This window comes from Pyrus communis, chromosome 3 (genome assembly GCF_963583255.1).
Source record: "Pyrus communis chromosome 3, drPyrComm1.1, whole genome shotgun sequence".
NCBI classification, from domain to species: domain Eukaryota; kingdom Viridiplantae; phylum Streptophyta; class Magnoliopsida; order Rosales; family Rosaceae; genus Pyrus; species Pyrus communis.
In genome coordinates, this window is record NC_084805.1 from 16404379 (window position 1) to 16423242 (window position 18864).

Below are 18864 nucleotides of genomic sequence, written 5' to 3' on the forward strand. Positions count from 1 at the left end.
TACCCTCGCCGGACTCCGGTCGCCGGAAACTGGGAAAAACTTTAAACTTACTAATCTCCTTCGTTTCTCAACCATTTTCTAAGATTCTTGGACCAAAAGAAAGCCCTAGACTAGTAGAATCACGTTGGACCACTTTTAAAGGCTAAAAATTACGAAATCTTACCTGTGCAAACAACCAAAACCGGCCAACTTCGAGTAGGACAATCCCGACGTCCAATTTCGTCCAACGAAGCACTCCGAGGCTCCTTGGGACACCACCAAGCTACCTATGAGCTTAGAAATCCCAAAAACTCAATGTATAAATTTTGCATGAACAGTACATAAATCGGAGTTTGTGAATTCGACGTGAAAACGTTGAGGTTCCTACCTGAAAATGGTACGGTTGTGTTCGCCTCGACCTCACGAGTTGAATGGTGTCTTTGGTTTCCACGATCTACTAAGATTTGGGTGCTTTAGTGTGTTGTCCGTACGCTTACAGGGGAAGTGGGAGCTCGGGGGAGTGAGAGACAGAGGGAAAGGGAAGGACAGAGAGTGCAGGTGTGTGTGTGTGGCCCAACACATGCCACCACACACAAAACAACCCCACAACGTGACGAAAAACACACTAGGGGCAAAATGATAATTTCACTCGTACGTTTTAATAATCCCGGGACGGGATGTCACAACGATGATATTGGAATGATCCTTGTAAATTAATATCAAGCATTAGCAAATTTTATTTATAAATTTGTGTCAGCTTCGTGTCATGTTGTGTCCAAATTTGTCATCCTCCGATACCAAAATTGTGTGTCAATGCGATAAGGATTAAGCACTAGCACCCTCAAGAGAAATGCATGACTGGCCACAAACTCGGCTTTAAATGTTATGAATGGTAAATTGGTTTGTGTTGACGCTCTCAAGAGAAATGCAGCCATATGCCACACCAAAATAGACACTGTGCAGCCAAAAACAATGGAATTAGGACAACGACAGGCGTGTGAGAAGTCTAGTGTCGTTTCGTTGTAAAAGGAAAACCGTATGTATTGTGTGTCGTTTTTGTTCTAACAGGACAAGATTTGTACCACAAGGAAATGGATGGACATCGTCGTCTGCTTCTGAATTCTGATTCGAACTCAATGCTTTGAGAGGCCGAAGTAATTGGGCTTGCATTAGCTAAAAATAAGGCCCATTTGAAAAATAAGAGACCCATAAGGCCCATTGTTTGATGGGACGAAATGTAAATGAGATTTTCGTTTTTGGCACTAAATGGTTGATAGTAATGTGTGAGATGAAAACATTTACAAATGCGAACGAGCAATTTGAATCGTAAAAATTTTACTATTACCGGTTTGGTTCAGTTTATTCGTTTCCTAAATAGGTCAAATCGAATTGAACTAATCTAATTGTGATTTAGTTCGATCTAGTCCAAGATTGTAGTATTTTAGTACGAAACCTAAACCAAACAACTCGAAATTTTTTAAAATTGATAGGTTTGAATGGTTCGGGTGAATTTTTGTTTACCCTTACTCTCACTAGCATATGCGGAAAATAATAAGGAAAACTAATGAAAATGCTTGAAAACTTTGAGTTTTAACGATAAGGACAAAATAAAGGGTAAAATGAATAGTATCATGATTGACTTTTTAGTGTAAAAATGTGGTTTTTAGTTAAAGTGAACAGTACCGAGAACTTTTTGTTAAAGTTCCCAAAATAATATTCCCATTGATATTTTCTACCTTTGCACTCCTTCCTTTACTCTAGCATTTACATTAATAAAGTAATAGACAATCAAGTGACATAAACAAGAGAGTGAGAACAGAAAGAGAAAACGAGAATGTGAAAATCGCTGAAGTTGTTTATCTTTTATTTGTGATAACTAATTAGTTCGGAAATGACACATGATGAGAAAGCCAATTTGCTTTGGGTTGTTGACCCAAGAAAATATGTCCCATGGAACATGAAAATGACCTCTCCTCAAAGATAAGAAGCAACTTGGAAAATGGTCTTCCCAACAAGGCCGTCATCAGATCTAATCATGAACCTTCATTTTTGGTGGGGTCGGTTTTCAAGATTGAGCATTTTTTGGTAGTACCTAATGGGCCGGGCTCATTAGGTCCAGTGGCAGTTTTGATATATCACAACAAATACAGTACCATTTTTGTCACAAAAAAATCAAAGCAAAAATCGATCAACGCCGATCGTTTTTTTTTCCTTAAACTATTTGGCATCTCTCAGTGTCTCCACCGGCTTCTGATTTTCCTTCTGATCGGAGAAGAAAGGCAACCAAATCCCAGCTGTACGTCGTCGTTTTCAGGGTTTCGAATTCCTTGTCCGCCGAATTCGTGGTTTTCTGATTCTTTCCCGGTGCTCCTCACGCGTACGTTAGCTGAAAACGCGGCGCTCTCGATTGATTTCATGGTCTGATCCTTCTCGAATCGCAATCCGGCGGCGGCGATGGCGTCGGCACCGAACCAATCGGCGAATGTGGATCTCTTCGATGCGTATTTCCGACGAGCCGATTTGGACCGCGATGGCCGGATTAGTGGCAATGAAGCCGTCGCTTTCTTCCAGGGCTCCGGTCTCCCCAAACAGGTCCTTGCGCAGGTACTCTCTCTCTCTCTCTCTATACATATATTTATATTTTTTTTGTGTGTGTATATATATATATACATACACATATATGCATAATTGTATATGTATGGTAGTGTGTATGTAGTGGTTGATCGGGATTTGGTACCGGTGGAAATGTGCTCCAAATCAGATTGATTTGAATTTTAAGTTTAATTGTTGGTGAAGAGGTCTCGGGATGTCGTAATTCTTTGATCTGAGCCGAGCTTTTTATTTCGTATATTATAAATGCGGAATTCATGTTCATTTAGTTGCAATTTTATAGTTTTATGGAAAGAAATGGTATAAAACAAGTAGATGAAGGATTTATACTACAATTGGTGAAGGTTAAGAGAGCTATGTTATCAGATCGACCTTAGGTGGTAAGCAGACTATAGAAATGGTGTTATATGGGTACTGACTGTAAGATGTGACTACCCAAGGATTCTTTATGACATTACAATAATGTAGTAGTGAAAACCTACAGCATAAGGGAATAGTTAGGATTGTAGCATATAAGCGAAATTTTCATGGGTCATGATCATATTGACAAATAGGTTTTTGAAGCTGTATATTTGTTTTGCTGAAGGAATTTCTGTAGAAGATGATAACCGGGGGCATAAGATGTTAAATACTGATTAAATGAAAGAATTTCTCATTATCTTTTGTAACTGAAGTTTGCATCTGTTCAATTTTATATTGGTTGCTTATATTTATTTGCAGATATGGGCACATGCAGACCAGAGGCAGACTGGTTTCCTTGGTCGCGCAGAGTTTTACAATGCCCTTAGACTTGTCACTGTGGCACAAAGTAAGCGAGAGCTTACGCCGGAAATGGTGAAGGCAGCATTATATGGCCCAGCTGCAGCTAAAATACCTGCACCCAAGATAAATCTCGCAGCAACTCCTGCGCCTCAGTTCAATTCTGCTCCAGCAGCACCTTCGACTCAGGGTGGTGCTGTCACTCCGATGTCCTCGCAAAATCTTGGGTTCAGGGAACCGCAAGTACCACCTCAGTATAATTCTGCTGCAGCAGCACCTGCCACTCAGGGTGGTTCTGTCACTCCAATGTCCTCCCAAAATCTTGGGTTCAGGGGACCACAAGTACAATCTCAGTTCAATTCTGCTCCAACAGCACCTTCTACTCAGGGTGGTGTTGTTACTCCAACATCCTCCCAAAATCTTGGGTTCAGGGGATTACCTTCAAGTGTGAATGTGAACCAGAACAATCTCATTCCCCAAGATGGTAAGTCAATTAGGCCTCCAGTGCCTCCATCTAGTTCTGATACCCAACCCTCACAGGGTGTCGCTGCACAAGGCTTTCCCAGGGGAGGTTCAGCAGTTGGGCTTCATCCACAAACCTTGAGCATGTCAAACGATTGGGTTGGTGGAGCAACGACCGGGGTACCCTCGCAAGTTGTAAACAAAGGGGTCACTCCCCCTGCAACACAAGATGTATTTGGTCTGGCAACATCAGGACCAACAACTTCCCTACCACCTAGACCACATGCAGGTTTTGGAATTAGACCATCAGGACCACCGGCTAAGGATTCCAAACCGTTAAATATATCTGGGAATGGCTTTGCTCCTGACTCATCCTTTGGAGATGATGTGTTTTCTGCAACCTCATCTCAACCAAAGCAAAATTTTCCTCCTGGCAGCGTACCCGTCTCATCAGCCATTGTGCCAGTATCTGCTGGGACCCAGTCTTCAGCTATCCCAAGTACACAGTTTGGTGGCCAGCCTCAGCAGGCCCAGTCATTTGCAAGACCAAACCAACAGGTCTCAGCTCAGACTAGCCCTTCTGGAGTTTCACCTGGAGCTGGGAACTCTGCTTCTAGTCAGTCCCATATGTCTTGGCCTAGGATGACTCAAACTGATGTTCAAAAGTACACCAATATCTTTGTGAAAGTTGACACAGACAGAGATGGGAAAATCACTGGTGAACAAGCCCGCGACCTATTTCTGAAATGGGGACTACCAAGAGGTAGGACTGTTTTTTTTTAATTCATCTTTTGGCTTGTGTTTTTCTGGCACAGGTGCCATGTGGTTTATTGAAGCTCTTTTCTTTTGTTTGTTTCACTTCTATGTTAGCTTGTAACTGAACTAATGCATCTTTGCAAAACTTGTATTATCCCTATCCCGGAGTTAAAGTTGTTTAATTTTCCTCTTCCGGGTGGTGGCTGACTCACAATGTTTAGTTGGTGGCATTTAGCTTGAATTCCTGAACATAACAGGCTAGATCAAGCATATTTTTCTGCAAGATGCTTTGCTGCTGGATGTTCATTCTTTGCTTGATGTGTTGGTATTTTGATGTCAAAACTTACTTGATGCCATGGATATTTTGTAGATATAAATTATATGTAATTGGGAGTAATTTTTCGCCGGACAATTGACAATGACATACAAACATCCATAAATACTATAAAATTGAGTCACGTCTGAAGTGCAGTCTAGATTGATAGAATGATGACCCATCATGCCACATTATCTTGCAAGAGAACATGTCGTTATTGCATATGAAATTTCAGGGTGTTAAAGGTTCCCCCATTCTTAACTTTATGCTCTTGTTTTCATCTGTCAGAGGTTTTAAAGCAGGTGTGGGATTTATCCGATCAGGATAATGATAGCATGCTTTCTGTCAGGGAGTTTTGTGTTGCACTATATTTGATGGAGCGGTTTAGAGAGGGACGCCCTCTTCCAGCAGTGCTACCAAGCAATGTTATGCTTGATTTATCCAACATCTCTCAACCTGCAAATAATTATTCCAATGCTGGCAATGTAGCCTGGAGACCAGCATCTGGTATTCATCCATAAAACAAATCAATTTTTTTATTTATAAATCATACGTCTTTCTTTGATGAAGAATGGTTTCTTATTTTTCACCTTAAAAGGCTTTCAACAACAGCAACCGATGCCTGGTCCTCGTGCTCGGCACATGGCACCCCCAGCTGGAGGAAGGCCACCGAAGCCAGTTGCTCCTTCTCATGCTGAGGAAAGGCAGCAGGCCAATCAGCAGAAACCCAGAGTACCAGAATTGGAGAAACATCTTGTAAATCAACTGAGTACAGAGGAGATTAACTCACTGAACTCAAAGTTCAAAGAAGCAACTGAAGCTGATAAAAAGGTAATTAGAACTTTAATGTTTCTCAATTTATTCAGCTGGAGCAGCAAAGTTATGTGTACATGTTACTTCCTGATAAGTATCAAAGCATAACAAATGTCCCAAAGACTTGGATTTCTTGTGATGGTGGATTTTACTTTGATCTTAATATCGTTCCTTTCTGTTGAGAAGATTTTGATCAAGTTTAAGTAGGGATGCTGTGCGGGTTTTGAAGTTCATGATCAGTTTTTTGATATTAGTAATCTTAATGATTGGTGTTTCACATGTTTCTAATGCATGGCATTCATTATACTATCCTTTTGTTATAGCATTCATTATACTTTATTGAAGTTTGTTCCATTTTCAGCTTGTGTTTCTTCACCCTTTTGATCTGATTCTGTTTGTTCTTTGCAGGTAGGAGAATTGGAGAAAGAAATTTTGGATGCTAGAGAAAAAATTGAATATTTCCGAGTCAAAATGCAGGAACTAGTGAGTATCTCGCGTTCTTTCTGCCCTTTCTTTCTTGTATGCCGTTGGTTGTGCATAATGAACATTCTACCATAGTTTTACTGTTTGCATTTGAATATAATTGTTCTACGAGTGATAGATTTTTGGACGTCCTAATCATTTGTTGCTTTTAAATAATCTGCAGACTTCTTACTATTTGATTTTTGCAGTGGTGTAAGATGTTTTATTTTTTGAACATGTGGATGTTTGTGGTCTGAGTCAGTATTGGTTCTTGAATTGACAAGTACTACTGGGAGAAAGTGCAGATCATCTGTTTTATCATTGTCCTATAGCTTTAAATGTAGCTTTAAATGTGCGAGAAAGGACACAGCTTATGCCGTATTTCAAGGTGGCTTCATTATGTTATTGTAGGCTCGCAATATTTTAAAAGGCATGGACTAAAAATTGTAGCAATTTTACATCTACTTACTAATATAAGGAAATGATTGTTTTTAACTTTCGACTTTTGAATTCTGATTCGCATCATTGTGAATGCTAGTGCTTTATTTTAGATCTCACATATATAGGGTGTGGTGTTGAAACTATGATGTATGCGACTACCTTGTTATATTTGCTCTGATCTATTTTCCTTTTTGGTATAAGGTCTTGTACAAGAGCAGATGTGACAATCGCCTTAATGAGATCACAGAAAGGGCATCTGCTGATAGACGTGAGGTATGCTGTAGGATACTTGAGCCTAAGCACATATTTGCATTAATCTTTCGCAACTGTCTTGGCTTAATGAGTACTACATAAATCTAGGCTGAGTCCCTGGCTAAGAAATATGAAGAGAAATACAAACAAGCTGGAGATGTAGCTTCCAAGTTGACTATTGAAGAAGCCACGTTTCGTGATTTACAGGTACCTTTCACCACATAGAAATTGTGGTCAATTAGTGGCCCATGTGTTTTTGCTTTTGCTCATTCGAAGATCAAAGTGTCAACTGCTTGCTGTTCATTTTGTTCATCTGAGTTGTAATTGCCTGTACATGTGAGATGGCGTGCTTTTATGTTTTATATTTTTAACTTTTAAGTATTACATTCTGGAGAAACAAAGAAAAAAAAATATTCATAGTAGTTTTTTAGGCCTGGTGGGATTGATAGCAGATGACAGAGAGAAAGTAGGGTGGGAAAATAGAATCAGTTGAATGGTCATACCCCTAGTGGTGTATTCTTTTTATTATCACCGGACTGATTGTCTTATGTGATTTATATGCAGGAGAAGAAAATGGAGCTATACAGGGCAATTGTCAAGATGGAGCAAGAAGGTGATGCTGATGGCACCCTTCAGGTACCTTTGCACAACCTTGCTGTTTAAAACATACTTTTGCTCAACTTGTCTAAGATCATTATCAACTGAAATTTTCAGGATCGTGTTGATCGCATCCAATTGGATCTTGATGGGCTTGTGAAAACTCTCAATGAGCGCTGCAAGAAGTATGGATTACGCGGAAAGCCTACAACATTAACTGAGCTTCCCTTTGGTAAGTTGATCTCATTCCTTGCTAATTTCTTGGCAATCTAAGAATCCTATATAAATTAATGATAAGAGTACTTCCACGAGCTTATTCTTTATCAAACTATGTGATGGATTTTACATTAATTTTTTTTTTATGGACTTTGGCTTTGGGTAGTCAATTTATTTCAATTTATTAATAGCGTTGCCTTTCTAGAAGCTGAAAGTCATTCTGTTGTTAAATCATCAAAATCCTACAGAGAAACCCTTGTTTTTTCACCGTTGTAATCTTTTCCTAATCACTCTGCTTTGTTTGATTATCATCATTTGAATTCTGTGTAGCGTTTCTTGAGTGCTTCATTTTATTTTTTGTTATTGTTCACTGCTGTGGTATTTGTGCTACAATGCATTTTGTTATCTGAAATTTTATTTTGTTTTTATATAGGCTGGCAACCTGGCATCCAAGAAGGAGCTGCTGACTGGGATGAGGATTGGGATAAGTTTGAAGACGAAGGTAAATGCCAAAAATGAGTTTTATAGATCCAGTATTGGCTCTAAGATGATAAATTTCTGGTAGCACTTAAATTCTTTTTTCCTTTTCACCTTGTGGTTAATGGAGCATATTGCCTGCTGTTTGTAGTTCATTTGTCGTCTGGTGGTGGTTTCCCAATCGGTTCAGGAGTTTTAACTATTCGATGTGACTGATTTAGAAGTTTACTTTTCAGGATTCACTTTTGTCAAGGAGCTCACTCTTGATGTGTCAAATGTCTTGGCGCCTCCAAAACAGAAATCATCATCAGTTCAGAAAGAAGAAGCTCCTCCAGTTGAGAGTCCAACTGCTTCTTCACCTAAAGTTGATGTCAAGTCAGAAAAGCCTCAGAGTGCGGATGAAAAGGTTGTTGAAAATGGAGCAGCATATGATAAAAATGAAGAGGAGTCCGCAAAAAGTGCTCCGAACAGTCCATTTGCCAGCAGTATTGTTGGAAGCCCATCTAGAGAATTTTCAGATTCTAACTATGGAAGGACAGCAGGCACAGATGCCTCACCCCGTGATAAGGAATCTCAAAGGTATAGTTTTAGATCTGCAGTAGAAAGTTTTCTACATATTTAAGATCACCATGATACCTGCAAAAATTGTTGAGATTCTAAACTTTGATGTGCAGTGATGATCATGGGGGTGCTGGGTCTGTGTTTTCCGGTGACAAGGGTTTCGATGAACCAGCATGGGGGAAATTTGACACTAATGATGATGTTGACTCGGTGTGGGGTTTCAATGCAGTTAGTACCACCAAGGTAAGCCGATATTGTACATTCAGTATTCTTTAATATTTTATGGAACTAAATTCTTTGGCCTTGTGTTTATGATGACCCGGTAGTGTTCCATGATTGCTGTTAATACCACCTAGTTGTTTGTGGTGGTGATCATATATCCTTTGTTTCAAGAGTAGCCTCAAGTGTCCTAGTGCTTACTGCGTTTAGTTATTAGAGAAGGTTCTGAGAATTTTATCAATAATAGTTTCTATCTTGACCAAATTTCCAGTTGTGATGGTTTCATCATGTAAATCAGTTGGTAGTACGGGTCTTTCAACCAAATATGACAAAACCGAGCTTCCTGATTTCTGTCTTGGATCACTGTAGATATAAAAAGAAGGGGTTGTGGAATTGTTCTTGGTGCAATTAATTGTACATTGAAGGGGACTCTGGTTTTGGCGTTAGGTCTTGGTTAATCGAGACTCTGTCTATGTTTACATTGACAACAGAGGGTGCTGCATTGCTCACGGAACATTTTGTAGCCGATGGAAAGTTTCCATTATTTTGCACCTTTTAAGTAGGCATGGATTCTAGGTTCCAGTGAATACGCTTTCTTTTCTAATGGCTTGTTGGTTACGTAGCACTTTCAAGCTTTCTGATTTTTGCGGTTTTATATTTGTTGTTATTACTGGCATGCTGGATTGTGCGGTAACTGCTCTTAATCATGTGTGATGTAGGATATGGATCAGGAGAGTAATAAGGATCACTACTTTTCTGGCCCTGGGGAGTTCGGCCTCAACCCTATCAGGACTGGGTCATCACAAGGAGGTAGCTTTTCCCAGAAGAGCCGCCCATTTGCTTTCGATGATTCTGTTCCCAGCACACCAATGTCTGCCTTCAATTCAGGATATTCACCACCAAGGTACAAGGATAGTTCAGATCCTTCATTCGACACCTTCTCCAGGTTTGATTCGTTTAGAAGCACCCAAGATACTGGATACTTCCCTCAACCAGAAACACTTGGAAGATTCGATTCTATGCGCAGCAGTAGAGATTTTGATCAGGGTCATGGATTTCCAACATTTGATGACATCCCAGACCCTTTTGGCTCTTCAGCGCCATTTAGGTCATCACTGGACAGCCAAACACCAAGAAGAGACTCGGACCCCTTTGGATCTTCAGGGTCATTTCGGATGTCACTGGACAGTCAAACCCCCAGAAGAGAATCAGATTTTTTCGGGTCTTCAGCAGCACCATTGAGGACATCATTCGACAGTCAAACTCCAAGAGGAGACTTGGACGCATTTGGGTCTTCTCCATTTAGGACATCATTCGACAGTCAAACTCCGAGACGAGACTCGGACCCATTTGGGTCTTCAGGGCCTTTCCGGACATCAATGGAGACTCCGAGAAAAGACTCTGATCATTGGAGTGCATTTTAGCCGGTTAGTTGTGCTTCGTTTTGTGTCTGCTATTCAATCGCCGTTCAAAGCCTTTCTATCGTGGCGTGATGGGACGGGCCTTGTGTTTTATGCTTTGAAATCACTGAGCCTGTAATGTATCTTTTGTATTTCATCCCATTTTGTGTATGCAGGTTGCCATTTCTTCATTATTTTTCCCTTTAGCTTGTTGCGTGACATATATTTCCTCCTTAATTTTGGAATGTTCCTAGTCCTATTGAAGCGAAGACCCCCATAGTTTTTTCGTTAGTTTCAAATTGATGATTGTATTATTAAACTTAAGGACGTAAGTTGTTGTAATTTCCTTTTCCATCTCAAATAAATTTTGCTTGCTGATTTTGTTATTCAGTTCAAACGAGAACACAAGATTTGGCGTTTTTAGTCCAACTGGGTCATTCATATATTTCGCTCATTGCAGTTGAGCTATCGAACTATTTGAGTTTTCTTTCTTTTGTCGAATGTTCAATGTCAACTATGTGACTCGTCACTTCCACTTTCACGATGTCAAATTCAACTACGTGACACAGCCGCGGCATCTACCAACAAGAACTGAAGCTGAAGAACCTCCACCTCAACGAGGACGGCAACTTGAAGGTCACCGATATCTGAGTCAGCGTTTCTCAGCACAATTGAAGCAGGCTCTCACCCTTGTCGCGGACCCCTTGGAGCTAGGGACTTGTTTGCTCTTGGTGGTTCGGTGGATTTTCTGATTTTTGAGCTATTTTATAAGGTACTTTCAGAGTTAATTGAGCTGATTTTCTGGGTTTAATTGTGCGTTTCTTAATTTTATTTTCTTGATTATGGAACTGGGCATGCAGATGGACTTAATTTGCTGGACGGATTCAGCAGGTCAAAGATCTCGCGTAGGTGAGGTGGAGAAAAAACAGGTTTTGACTTCTTCCATTCTGATTATCATGGCTGGAACTTTGAAAAGAAGCACTTATTTTTGCATTTACCAAACACATTTTACACTAGATTTTTTCGTAGCTGTTTGTATAAAAAGTTAAAGCAATCCCAAACCTGTACTGAGCTTAGGCAACAAAGCCTACATATCCAAAGGGAATAGACAAATTCAAAATGATATGGCACTCAGTCAAAACGCCCACAGTATGATACGGCGGCTGACTCATCATCACTTGCAGAGAACCCAATCGGATCATAACTTGATTCACTGGCTTCTGACTCATCATCACTTTCATTTGCTTTATTCTTATAACTTGATCCACTGGCTTCCCAAGTTTCATCTTCTCTTGTTTCTTCTTGTATTTTTGGTTCCCCAGATAGTTTGAATTTCTCAACATCTTCCGCATACAACGGCCATATACCACATTTTTTCACCTTCACGCTGGAAATGGGAGTGTGATTAAAATCCTCCACGCGGAATTCAACGGAGGCCTCATTTGCAAGTTTGTAAACATCACGGAAGCACATTTCTGCTTCTGCACTTATAACGCTTCCATACCACATGTACACGTGATCTTGTCCGCCGTCACAGCAGTCATTCAATATCCGGCTCTTTCGTTTGACAATCAAGGAAGAAGTGAACAGTTCATGGCTTTCACCCAGGGATTGGACATTGCACCTAGCTCTTCTTACAAACCATTTATTGCAGTTGGAAACACAAGGAACAACAATAGAGAGAACGAAGCCCAACAAACCTGTTCGAAAAAACTCTGCAGGAAGCTTGATATGGACTGAAGATCCCTCACTTTGATAGCTGAAGCTGAACCACTTTGGAATTTCTTTTCCCGGACATACAATGACAAACCAAGGGTACCCATAAGTTTTGTTTGATAAACTAGTTGCAGTTCGCATAAATATAAGTTGTGCTTCATCCATTATGTTGCTTCTTGCATTATGATCCAATTTTCGGCAATTCAAAAAATTACGGTTCCCAAAGTATGTGTATTTATCCCAACCTTGTGTGAGTGCTGTCCTTGAACCTGGCACTGTCTTCAGCGACGTGCAGCCTTCAGCTTCAAGATCACATTGCACTGGGAGCTCTGGTAATGATTGAAGCCGCTTGCACCCAATTAAGCTTAGTCTATGCAACTGAGAAGCTTGTTTGATGCTTGCAGGTATGCTCCTGATCATGCTTCTACTCAGATCCAAATCTTGCAATGAGGTTGAGCCAACGAGACCATCAGGGATTTCTGATATGCGGGTGCCATGGAGGTCAAGAACTTCCAAAGATAGCAAACGAATCGAGCCAGACGGCAACTCTTTGAGTTCCCGACAGTAACGAAAGCTGAGAGTTTTAAGGTTGGTTAAACTGTAGATACTACTCGGGATACTTGAAAGCCTTGTGCAAGACAATAATTTAATTTTTTTGAGAGCAGGGAGAAACTTGATTGATGAGTGTAGCTCTTGAACGGCTGTTCGCTTTAGATTAAGATATTCCAAATGTTCCATGGGCTCCAAGATCTCTGGGAAGTTTCCAAGTTTAGAGCACTGAGCGAGATTGAGTTTCTTGAGAGATTTTAACTTACAAATGTCGGTTGGGAGGCTCACAAGTCTCTCGCAACCAACCAATGATAATTCACTTATATTCCTGGGAAGCTCAGAAACCTGGCCAAGAGATGTGCAGAACGATAGATAAAAACGACCGGAGATTTTCAGCTTACACTTGTTGCTTGGAAGTTTCTTAAGGTCTTCACATCCTCTTATATCCAAGTAAGAAATTTTTTCGTGAGACCAAACTGAATCAGGCAACTCCTGTATACCACTTCTATGTAACTTTAAGATTTCAATATTCTCCGGCATCTCTGGAAGATACTTGAGACTCTTGCAATATCCAAGATCAAGATGAGTAAGCTTGTCAAGACGTTGAAAACATCCAGGAATTTCAACCAAACTGTGACAATCACTAAGTTCTATGTGCACAATTTCTCGACTCCCAGAGAGATTTGGAACTTCAGTTAGATTTGTAGACCCCTTCAGATTGATCACTTTTAATTTCACAAGTCTCTGTAACAAAAGCAAAGAAGAATACAAAGAATTAATAAGGGAGACTTTCTGCACTGCATTTTTATACAAGAACTAAAATAGGCATATATACCTGCTCTTCATTCCATAGCTTTTTAACTCGGCTTCCGGGCATATCAAGCTCAACTAGATTTTCAAGAGAAAAACTTGACGGCAAAGATTTCAAAGGATATCCTTCCCACCTAAGATAACGAAGAGAATTGGGAAGATCTAGAGAAGCGGTTCTAGCGCAAAACCCTCCAGTGTCATGCACAATTAGCATCATTAGGTTAGACATCACTTTGAAGTCTGCAAATGTTTGCTCTTCAATCTTATACCAATCAACCAATATGGCTTGAACAATTGGAGTTCCCTGACAATAAGAGCAAATTTTAAATGTGAATATACATACAACAAAATTCAATCAGTAATTAAATTTTATAGATGAGCTTTTCTTTGGTGCGTTATCATCTAAAATTCGTTATTTGTTTTTAGTAAAAAAGAAAAGAAAGAAATTGAATACGTTTAGCTCTTACTGTGTTATTTTGCAGTACACGACTGACATCCTCATCCTTGAACAACCTACTCCGTTGACTAGGATCTTCAAAACACTGTTCGAGAACAATTGTGCTTCCCATTTCTTGTAGCAGATCATGCATCTCTATTGTTTTCCTTGTTGAATGAATTGATACGAGAGACGTATCAACGAGAACTTTAATTCCACCAACCGCAAAGAATCCACGAACATCTAACATTCGTTTTACCTCGTCCACATCCTTCCCTTTATGAAAACATGCTATATCCAGAAATATCTCCTTCTCATTTCTTCCCAATCTATCATAACTCAGTCTCAACACTTTATGGATATCTTCATTGGGAAATTCTTTCCATTTGTTCAATTCATCTTCCCATTCTTCTTTGCTCTTGCAGTTTAGAAATGAGGACCCCAGAAGTACGAGAGCTAAAGGAATGCCTCCAGCATAATCCACCGCCTTTTCTGCCAACCCCTTATAATCTGTTATAGGAGTACTGTTATTCTTGAAAGCACGGGAACAGAAGAGTTGAAGAGCGTCATCTGATTTTAATCCCTCAACCTTGTAGATCTTATCCTCTTCAACAGTTGGCCTAAGCGTCCTCCTATCTCTACTCGTGATAATGATTCTACTTCCAGTGCCATACTGAAGACGCTTGCCAGCTAAATGGTCCATTTGCATTGAATCACTCACATCATCAAGAACAATGAGGACCTTTGTACGACTGAGGCTTTCCCTAACAAAAGTTTGTCTCATGGATAGATCTTCTTTCTTCAATATCTCTTCAAGAAGTTTTTTTTCCAAGCGATCTGGTCCATCTGTTTGTTCTGAGTTCTCCCTAACATTTCTAAGAAAACAACTGGCTTCGAATTTAGAAGAGAGTTTGTTAAATACAGTTTCAGCAATGGTGGTCTTGCCAATACCACCCATCCCCCAAATTCCTACAGTGATGCAAGCGTCTGGTGAATGAATGCATAATAAAGATTCGATTTGCTCGATGCGTCTTTCAATTCCAACCAGGTCCTTTAAATCACATGATGATTCGCGAATCAATTTGTTCCAAATATCATCAACAACTTTCTTAACTAGAACTGCCTCCGTCCTGGCATATATATGTACAATTAGGTAGAAAAGTAGTAGTTAGTCTTAAATAGGCTTTACCAAATCTTAGCACAAATAAAAAATTGTCACAAGTTTAAAGATATTTTATACAAGTTCAAGAATGAGTTAGTTACCAGGGATTGTTTGAGTAATCAAACCCAGATAGATTGGCTGCAGTCGTCAAAGCATTCCTCCACTCTTGAACTTGATTGATACTGTCCTTGAAACGTTTTTCAAGTCGAGCAAATGCAACCGCATAGCTCCCCTGTTGGTTTCGTATATCCGATGGACTGATGTCGTAGAATACGGGTATAACCATCTGGCCACATCTTTCCTTGCATTTGAGTATATGCACAAGTTCCTTCAAACACCACGTGGAAGAAGGGTAGTTTTTTGAGAAAATGATCACCGAAAGCCTAGATTTCTTGATTGCTTCTACAAGGGCAGGTTCAATTTCTTCTCCTCTCTGAAGTCTGTAATCTATGTAGGTTTCAATTTTGCTCTGTTCTAAGGCCTGGTGAAGATGGCTGGTGATGCCACGTCGGGTGTCCTCACCTCTGAAACTGATGAACACATCATACTTTTCCCGAAGAGGGGGGATTTCAACATCGTCTGCATCACCAGCTGCAGAATCAGCAGCAGAAGACGAAGAAGAAGAAAAGGTTAACGATCTGAACCACATACGCAAGAGAGAAATGATGCACTCCATCTGAGTGCTTGATAGTATATCAAAGATCAAGAGAAAGAAGCGAGTGCTTGATAATATATCGAAGAAAGAGAATGGATATATCAGAGGATCCAATTAAGCAAATTAAAAGAGAGGGGGAGAGAGAGAGAGAGAGCTTGAAATTGGGAAGCAAGCAAGAAAGCAGAGACTGTCAGATCTTAAAGAAAATAATAAAAAAAGATGATAAGAAAAAGTGGAAATGAAATTACCCTACTCTCCAACTGATGACCGCTCATACATTTTATTAAAGCTAGGTGCGTTACAAGTCAAAAGTGCACGGTAGTGGCAATCACAAAGTAGCCAAGAGGCCCCACATCCCCGGCCTTATGCGCTTTACGTACAAATTTAACTTTGTTGCTCCACCGACATATTTCATCGAAGAGCACAGCATCCTATGCAATTTAATTTCTACGAGGACTAATTTAAGTTGAAAATCAGACTACGCAACGAATAAATAAACTATAAAAATTTATTTCAAGAAGAGTACATAATTTAGAGAGACTACGGTCTAGTTTGGGATTATTGTGTTTTATTTTATTTATTAAATTGTTTCTGCTGTGTTATGAAAATAAATAACTTTGTGAAAAAAAACAAGTACGTGTTTGGTAAACTATAATGTTAAAAGTGATTTTAGCATAAAAAAGAGAAAGGTATGATTGTGAATAAGTTTCATTAATTGGTATTGTTCACTTGCTTTCAATAAAAAAACATCGCTTTTTAAAAACTATATGTAAAGCTGCTTCTACTTCTGCTATTTTGCACCCATGACTTTTAAAAAAACACTTTTTTTTTTTCATTTACCAAACACAATTAAAGCCCCAACTTTTTTAAGAAGTAGCTTTTAAAAAATTTAAGCAATTCCAAAACAGCTTTACATCTTTAACCTATTTATACAAAAAACTAAATCAAACCCTAATCTTTAGCAGGCAAGTGATCAAAAACTTAACAAGCAAGAAAACATAATCCTTGGCCCACAAGAAAAATGTATTAAAAAACAATAAAACTAAAACTAATTTTCCAACGACCTACACCGGCCCATTGTTGTAACATCTAAGTGACGAACTTGCTAGTGCATTATTAGTGTAGAATTTCACGGTGACAATACCATGTGTAAATAAAACAAATCTAACGCATTTCAATTTTAAATCAACAGGCGCGATACCTTGAAATTGAGAACGCCCACCTCCAGATCGGTTTTGGTCCGGTCCGATTTTGAAACGCAAGGTCCTTCCCATTCAATACACTTGTTTTCAGGACTCATCGACCCAATAAAAGAAGAGTAAAGTGAAGGAAGAGAGAGATCAAGGGGGAGGTTGGCAATGTGAGGAGAGGACTTGGCTGGGTCATTGCTGCTGGTTTTCCATATTTTTTTTTCGGTCGAAATGGTTTATATGGTTTTTGTTTGGGGTGTGATATCCAAATATCCCATTTTACTTCTCACACACCTTTTTAATTTTCGGCCGTTGGATCAGATGAATTGAAGAAGATCAATGGACAAAAATTATCAAGAGGTGTGTGAAAAGTAAAATGAGATGTGTGAATAGCACATCCCTTTTGTTTTTGATGAAGCAATATTGGAGGAGAGGGAAATTCGACACCAGACTCTGTCCACAGATGTAATTCATGTTTGTGAAAGAAACATAGCGGATGAAATAACTGAATTGGGGTTTGAGTATAATAATTGTATTTGGTTTTCACAGTTTCTTAGTTATATTACCAAATACATGTACTATGACTACGTGTCCATTAAGATCCCTTAAGGAATAGTCATTGTGATTACAACTTGTTCAAAAAACAAATTTATGGAAGAAACAACATCGTAAGTACAATTGTCCACGAACAATATCATCTAAACAAGTTTGAGCATCTTGGTCTAATGATTTTTCAAGCTTATACCCGGCTCTACTTTGCTCGTTTGTAAACCGAAATCTAGATTTTGGTAGGTTGGCTCAGTTCAATTTTTAGATGAGCTCGAACTTATGTTTTGCTTGACTTAATAAAAATTAGGCCAAATTTTTTTCGTGATCCTTGTGGTTTACCCTACTTTTAAATTGACCCCCGTGATGAAAAAACTATTAATTGTAATCATGTGGTGAAATTCGTTATCAATCATATTCCAAATAGGATTTTTTCTCATTTTTCTGTCATTTGTAGGGGCAAAAGAGTTATTTTTGTTTTTATTGATTGCATCAACCAATCATAAAGCACCATATGAACAATTTTTTTTTTTTTAAATTTTGAAACTTTTAGAACTACAATAAAAAATAAATAAACAATAAAATTACAAAGTTCATATTATCAAACTTTTCCATTTCAAGAACGCCAAGAGTCCAAAATCAAGATTTAAAAAATCACAAAGTACCTTACCGCATTTAGGTTAGAATATTAGTTATTATGCAGACATTGAATTTAGTTTCATTTTAAAAAGAACAGTGGTGGGCAGGATGATCGGGGTTATGTGAAAGAGAGGGGGGAAGGTGGTGGTTGGTGGTCGCTGTGGCAGTGTGGCTAATAAGGGTAGAGATTGGGGAGGGAATTTTTTTTTTTTTTTTACCCTTCTATTTTTGTTGATTATAAAAAAGAATGAAATGATCCTTTTATGCATGTGGATGAGATTTGACAATAATTTCAATTTGGATTACGATTGATAACAAACTTCACCACATGATTAAGATTAACATTTTTTTTCACCACAGGAGGTTGATTTAAAAGTAGTGTCTCACTAATAGGGATCATGAGAAAAATTTTGCCTAAAAATTAAAAAATAATAAATAACCAAAATAACAAACCATTGATATTTTGAAAATTTTCTTGGTACAATTACTTGCACATTGAAAGGAACTGCGGTTTAGGCATTAGGTCTTGAATGGTTAATCAATATCACTTTTTGTGTGGATAATACTTGCATTGGGGGGATGTTATCATTTTTCTGCTTGTAAATAACGCGTGCATCTTTACCATAAAAACTTTATGATCAAAAGCGTTTAATCTTTTAATCTTCATTTGAAGATAATTCCACACAAAATTATACGAAACATCATTTAGTCATCCAAATGTTTTAAATAAACCAACGATATAGGTACCAAATAACATATTTATACTTTTCTTGATGAGAAGGGATATTAACATCATCAGCATCACCGGCTGCAGATCAGCAGCAAAGGACGAAGAAGAAGA

General features: G+C 38.9%; 2 protein-coding genes across 2 annotated transcripts; one reads left to right on the forward strand and one right to left on the reverse strand.

Annotated features, from left to right (window-relative positions):
• The first annotated feature begins 2186 nt into the window (after positions 1-2186).
• On the forward strand, positions 2187-10701 carry LOC137728952 (actin cytoskeleton-regulatory complex protein PAN1-like). The gene is made up of 13 exons (XM_068467764.1): positions 2187-2583; positions 3310-4573; positions 5171-5389; positions 5481-5713; positions 6104-6178; positions 6800-6871; positions 6959-7057; positions 7415-7486; positions 7565-7679; positions 8097-8165; positions 8377-8719; positions 8815-8944; positions 9640-10701. Exons 1-13 carry the CDS (start codon positions 2434-2436, stop codon positions 10342-10344), a joined length of 3546 nt encoding a protein of 1181 aa, XP_068323865.1. The 5' UTR covers positions 2187-2433; the 3' UTR covers positions 10345-10701.
• A 456-nt stretch (positions 10702-11157) lies between these two features.
• Positions 11158-15856, reverse strand: LOC137728951 (disease resistance-like protein DSC1). Its single transcript, XM_068467763.1, has 4 exons — positions 15095-15856; positions 13863-14961; positions 13421-13699; positions 11158-13329 (listed from the first exon to the last, which is right to left on the reverse strand). Exons 1-4 carry the CDS (start codon positions 15667-15669, stop codon positions 11452-11454), a joined length of 3831 nt encoding a protein of 1276 aa, XP_068323864.1. The 5' UTR covers positions 15670-15856; the 3' UTR covers positions 11158-11451.
• Between the last annotated feature and the right edge of the window lie 3008 nt (positions 15857-18864).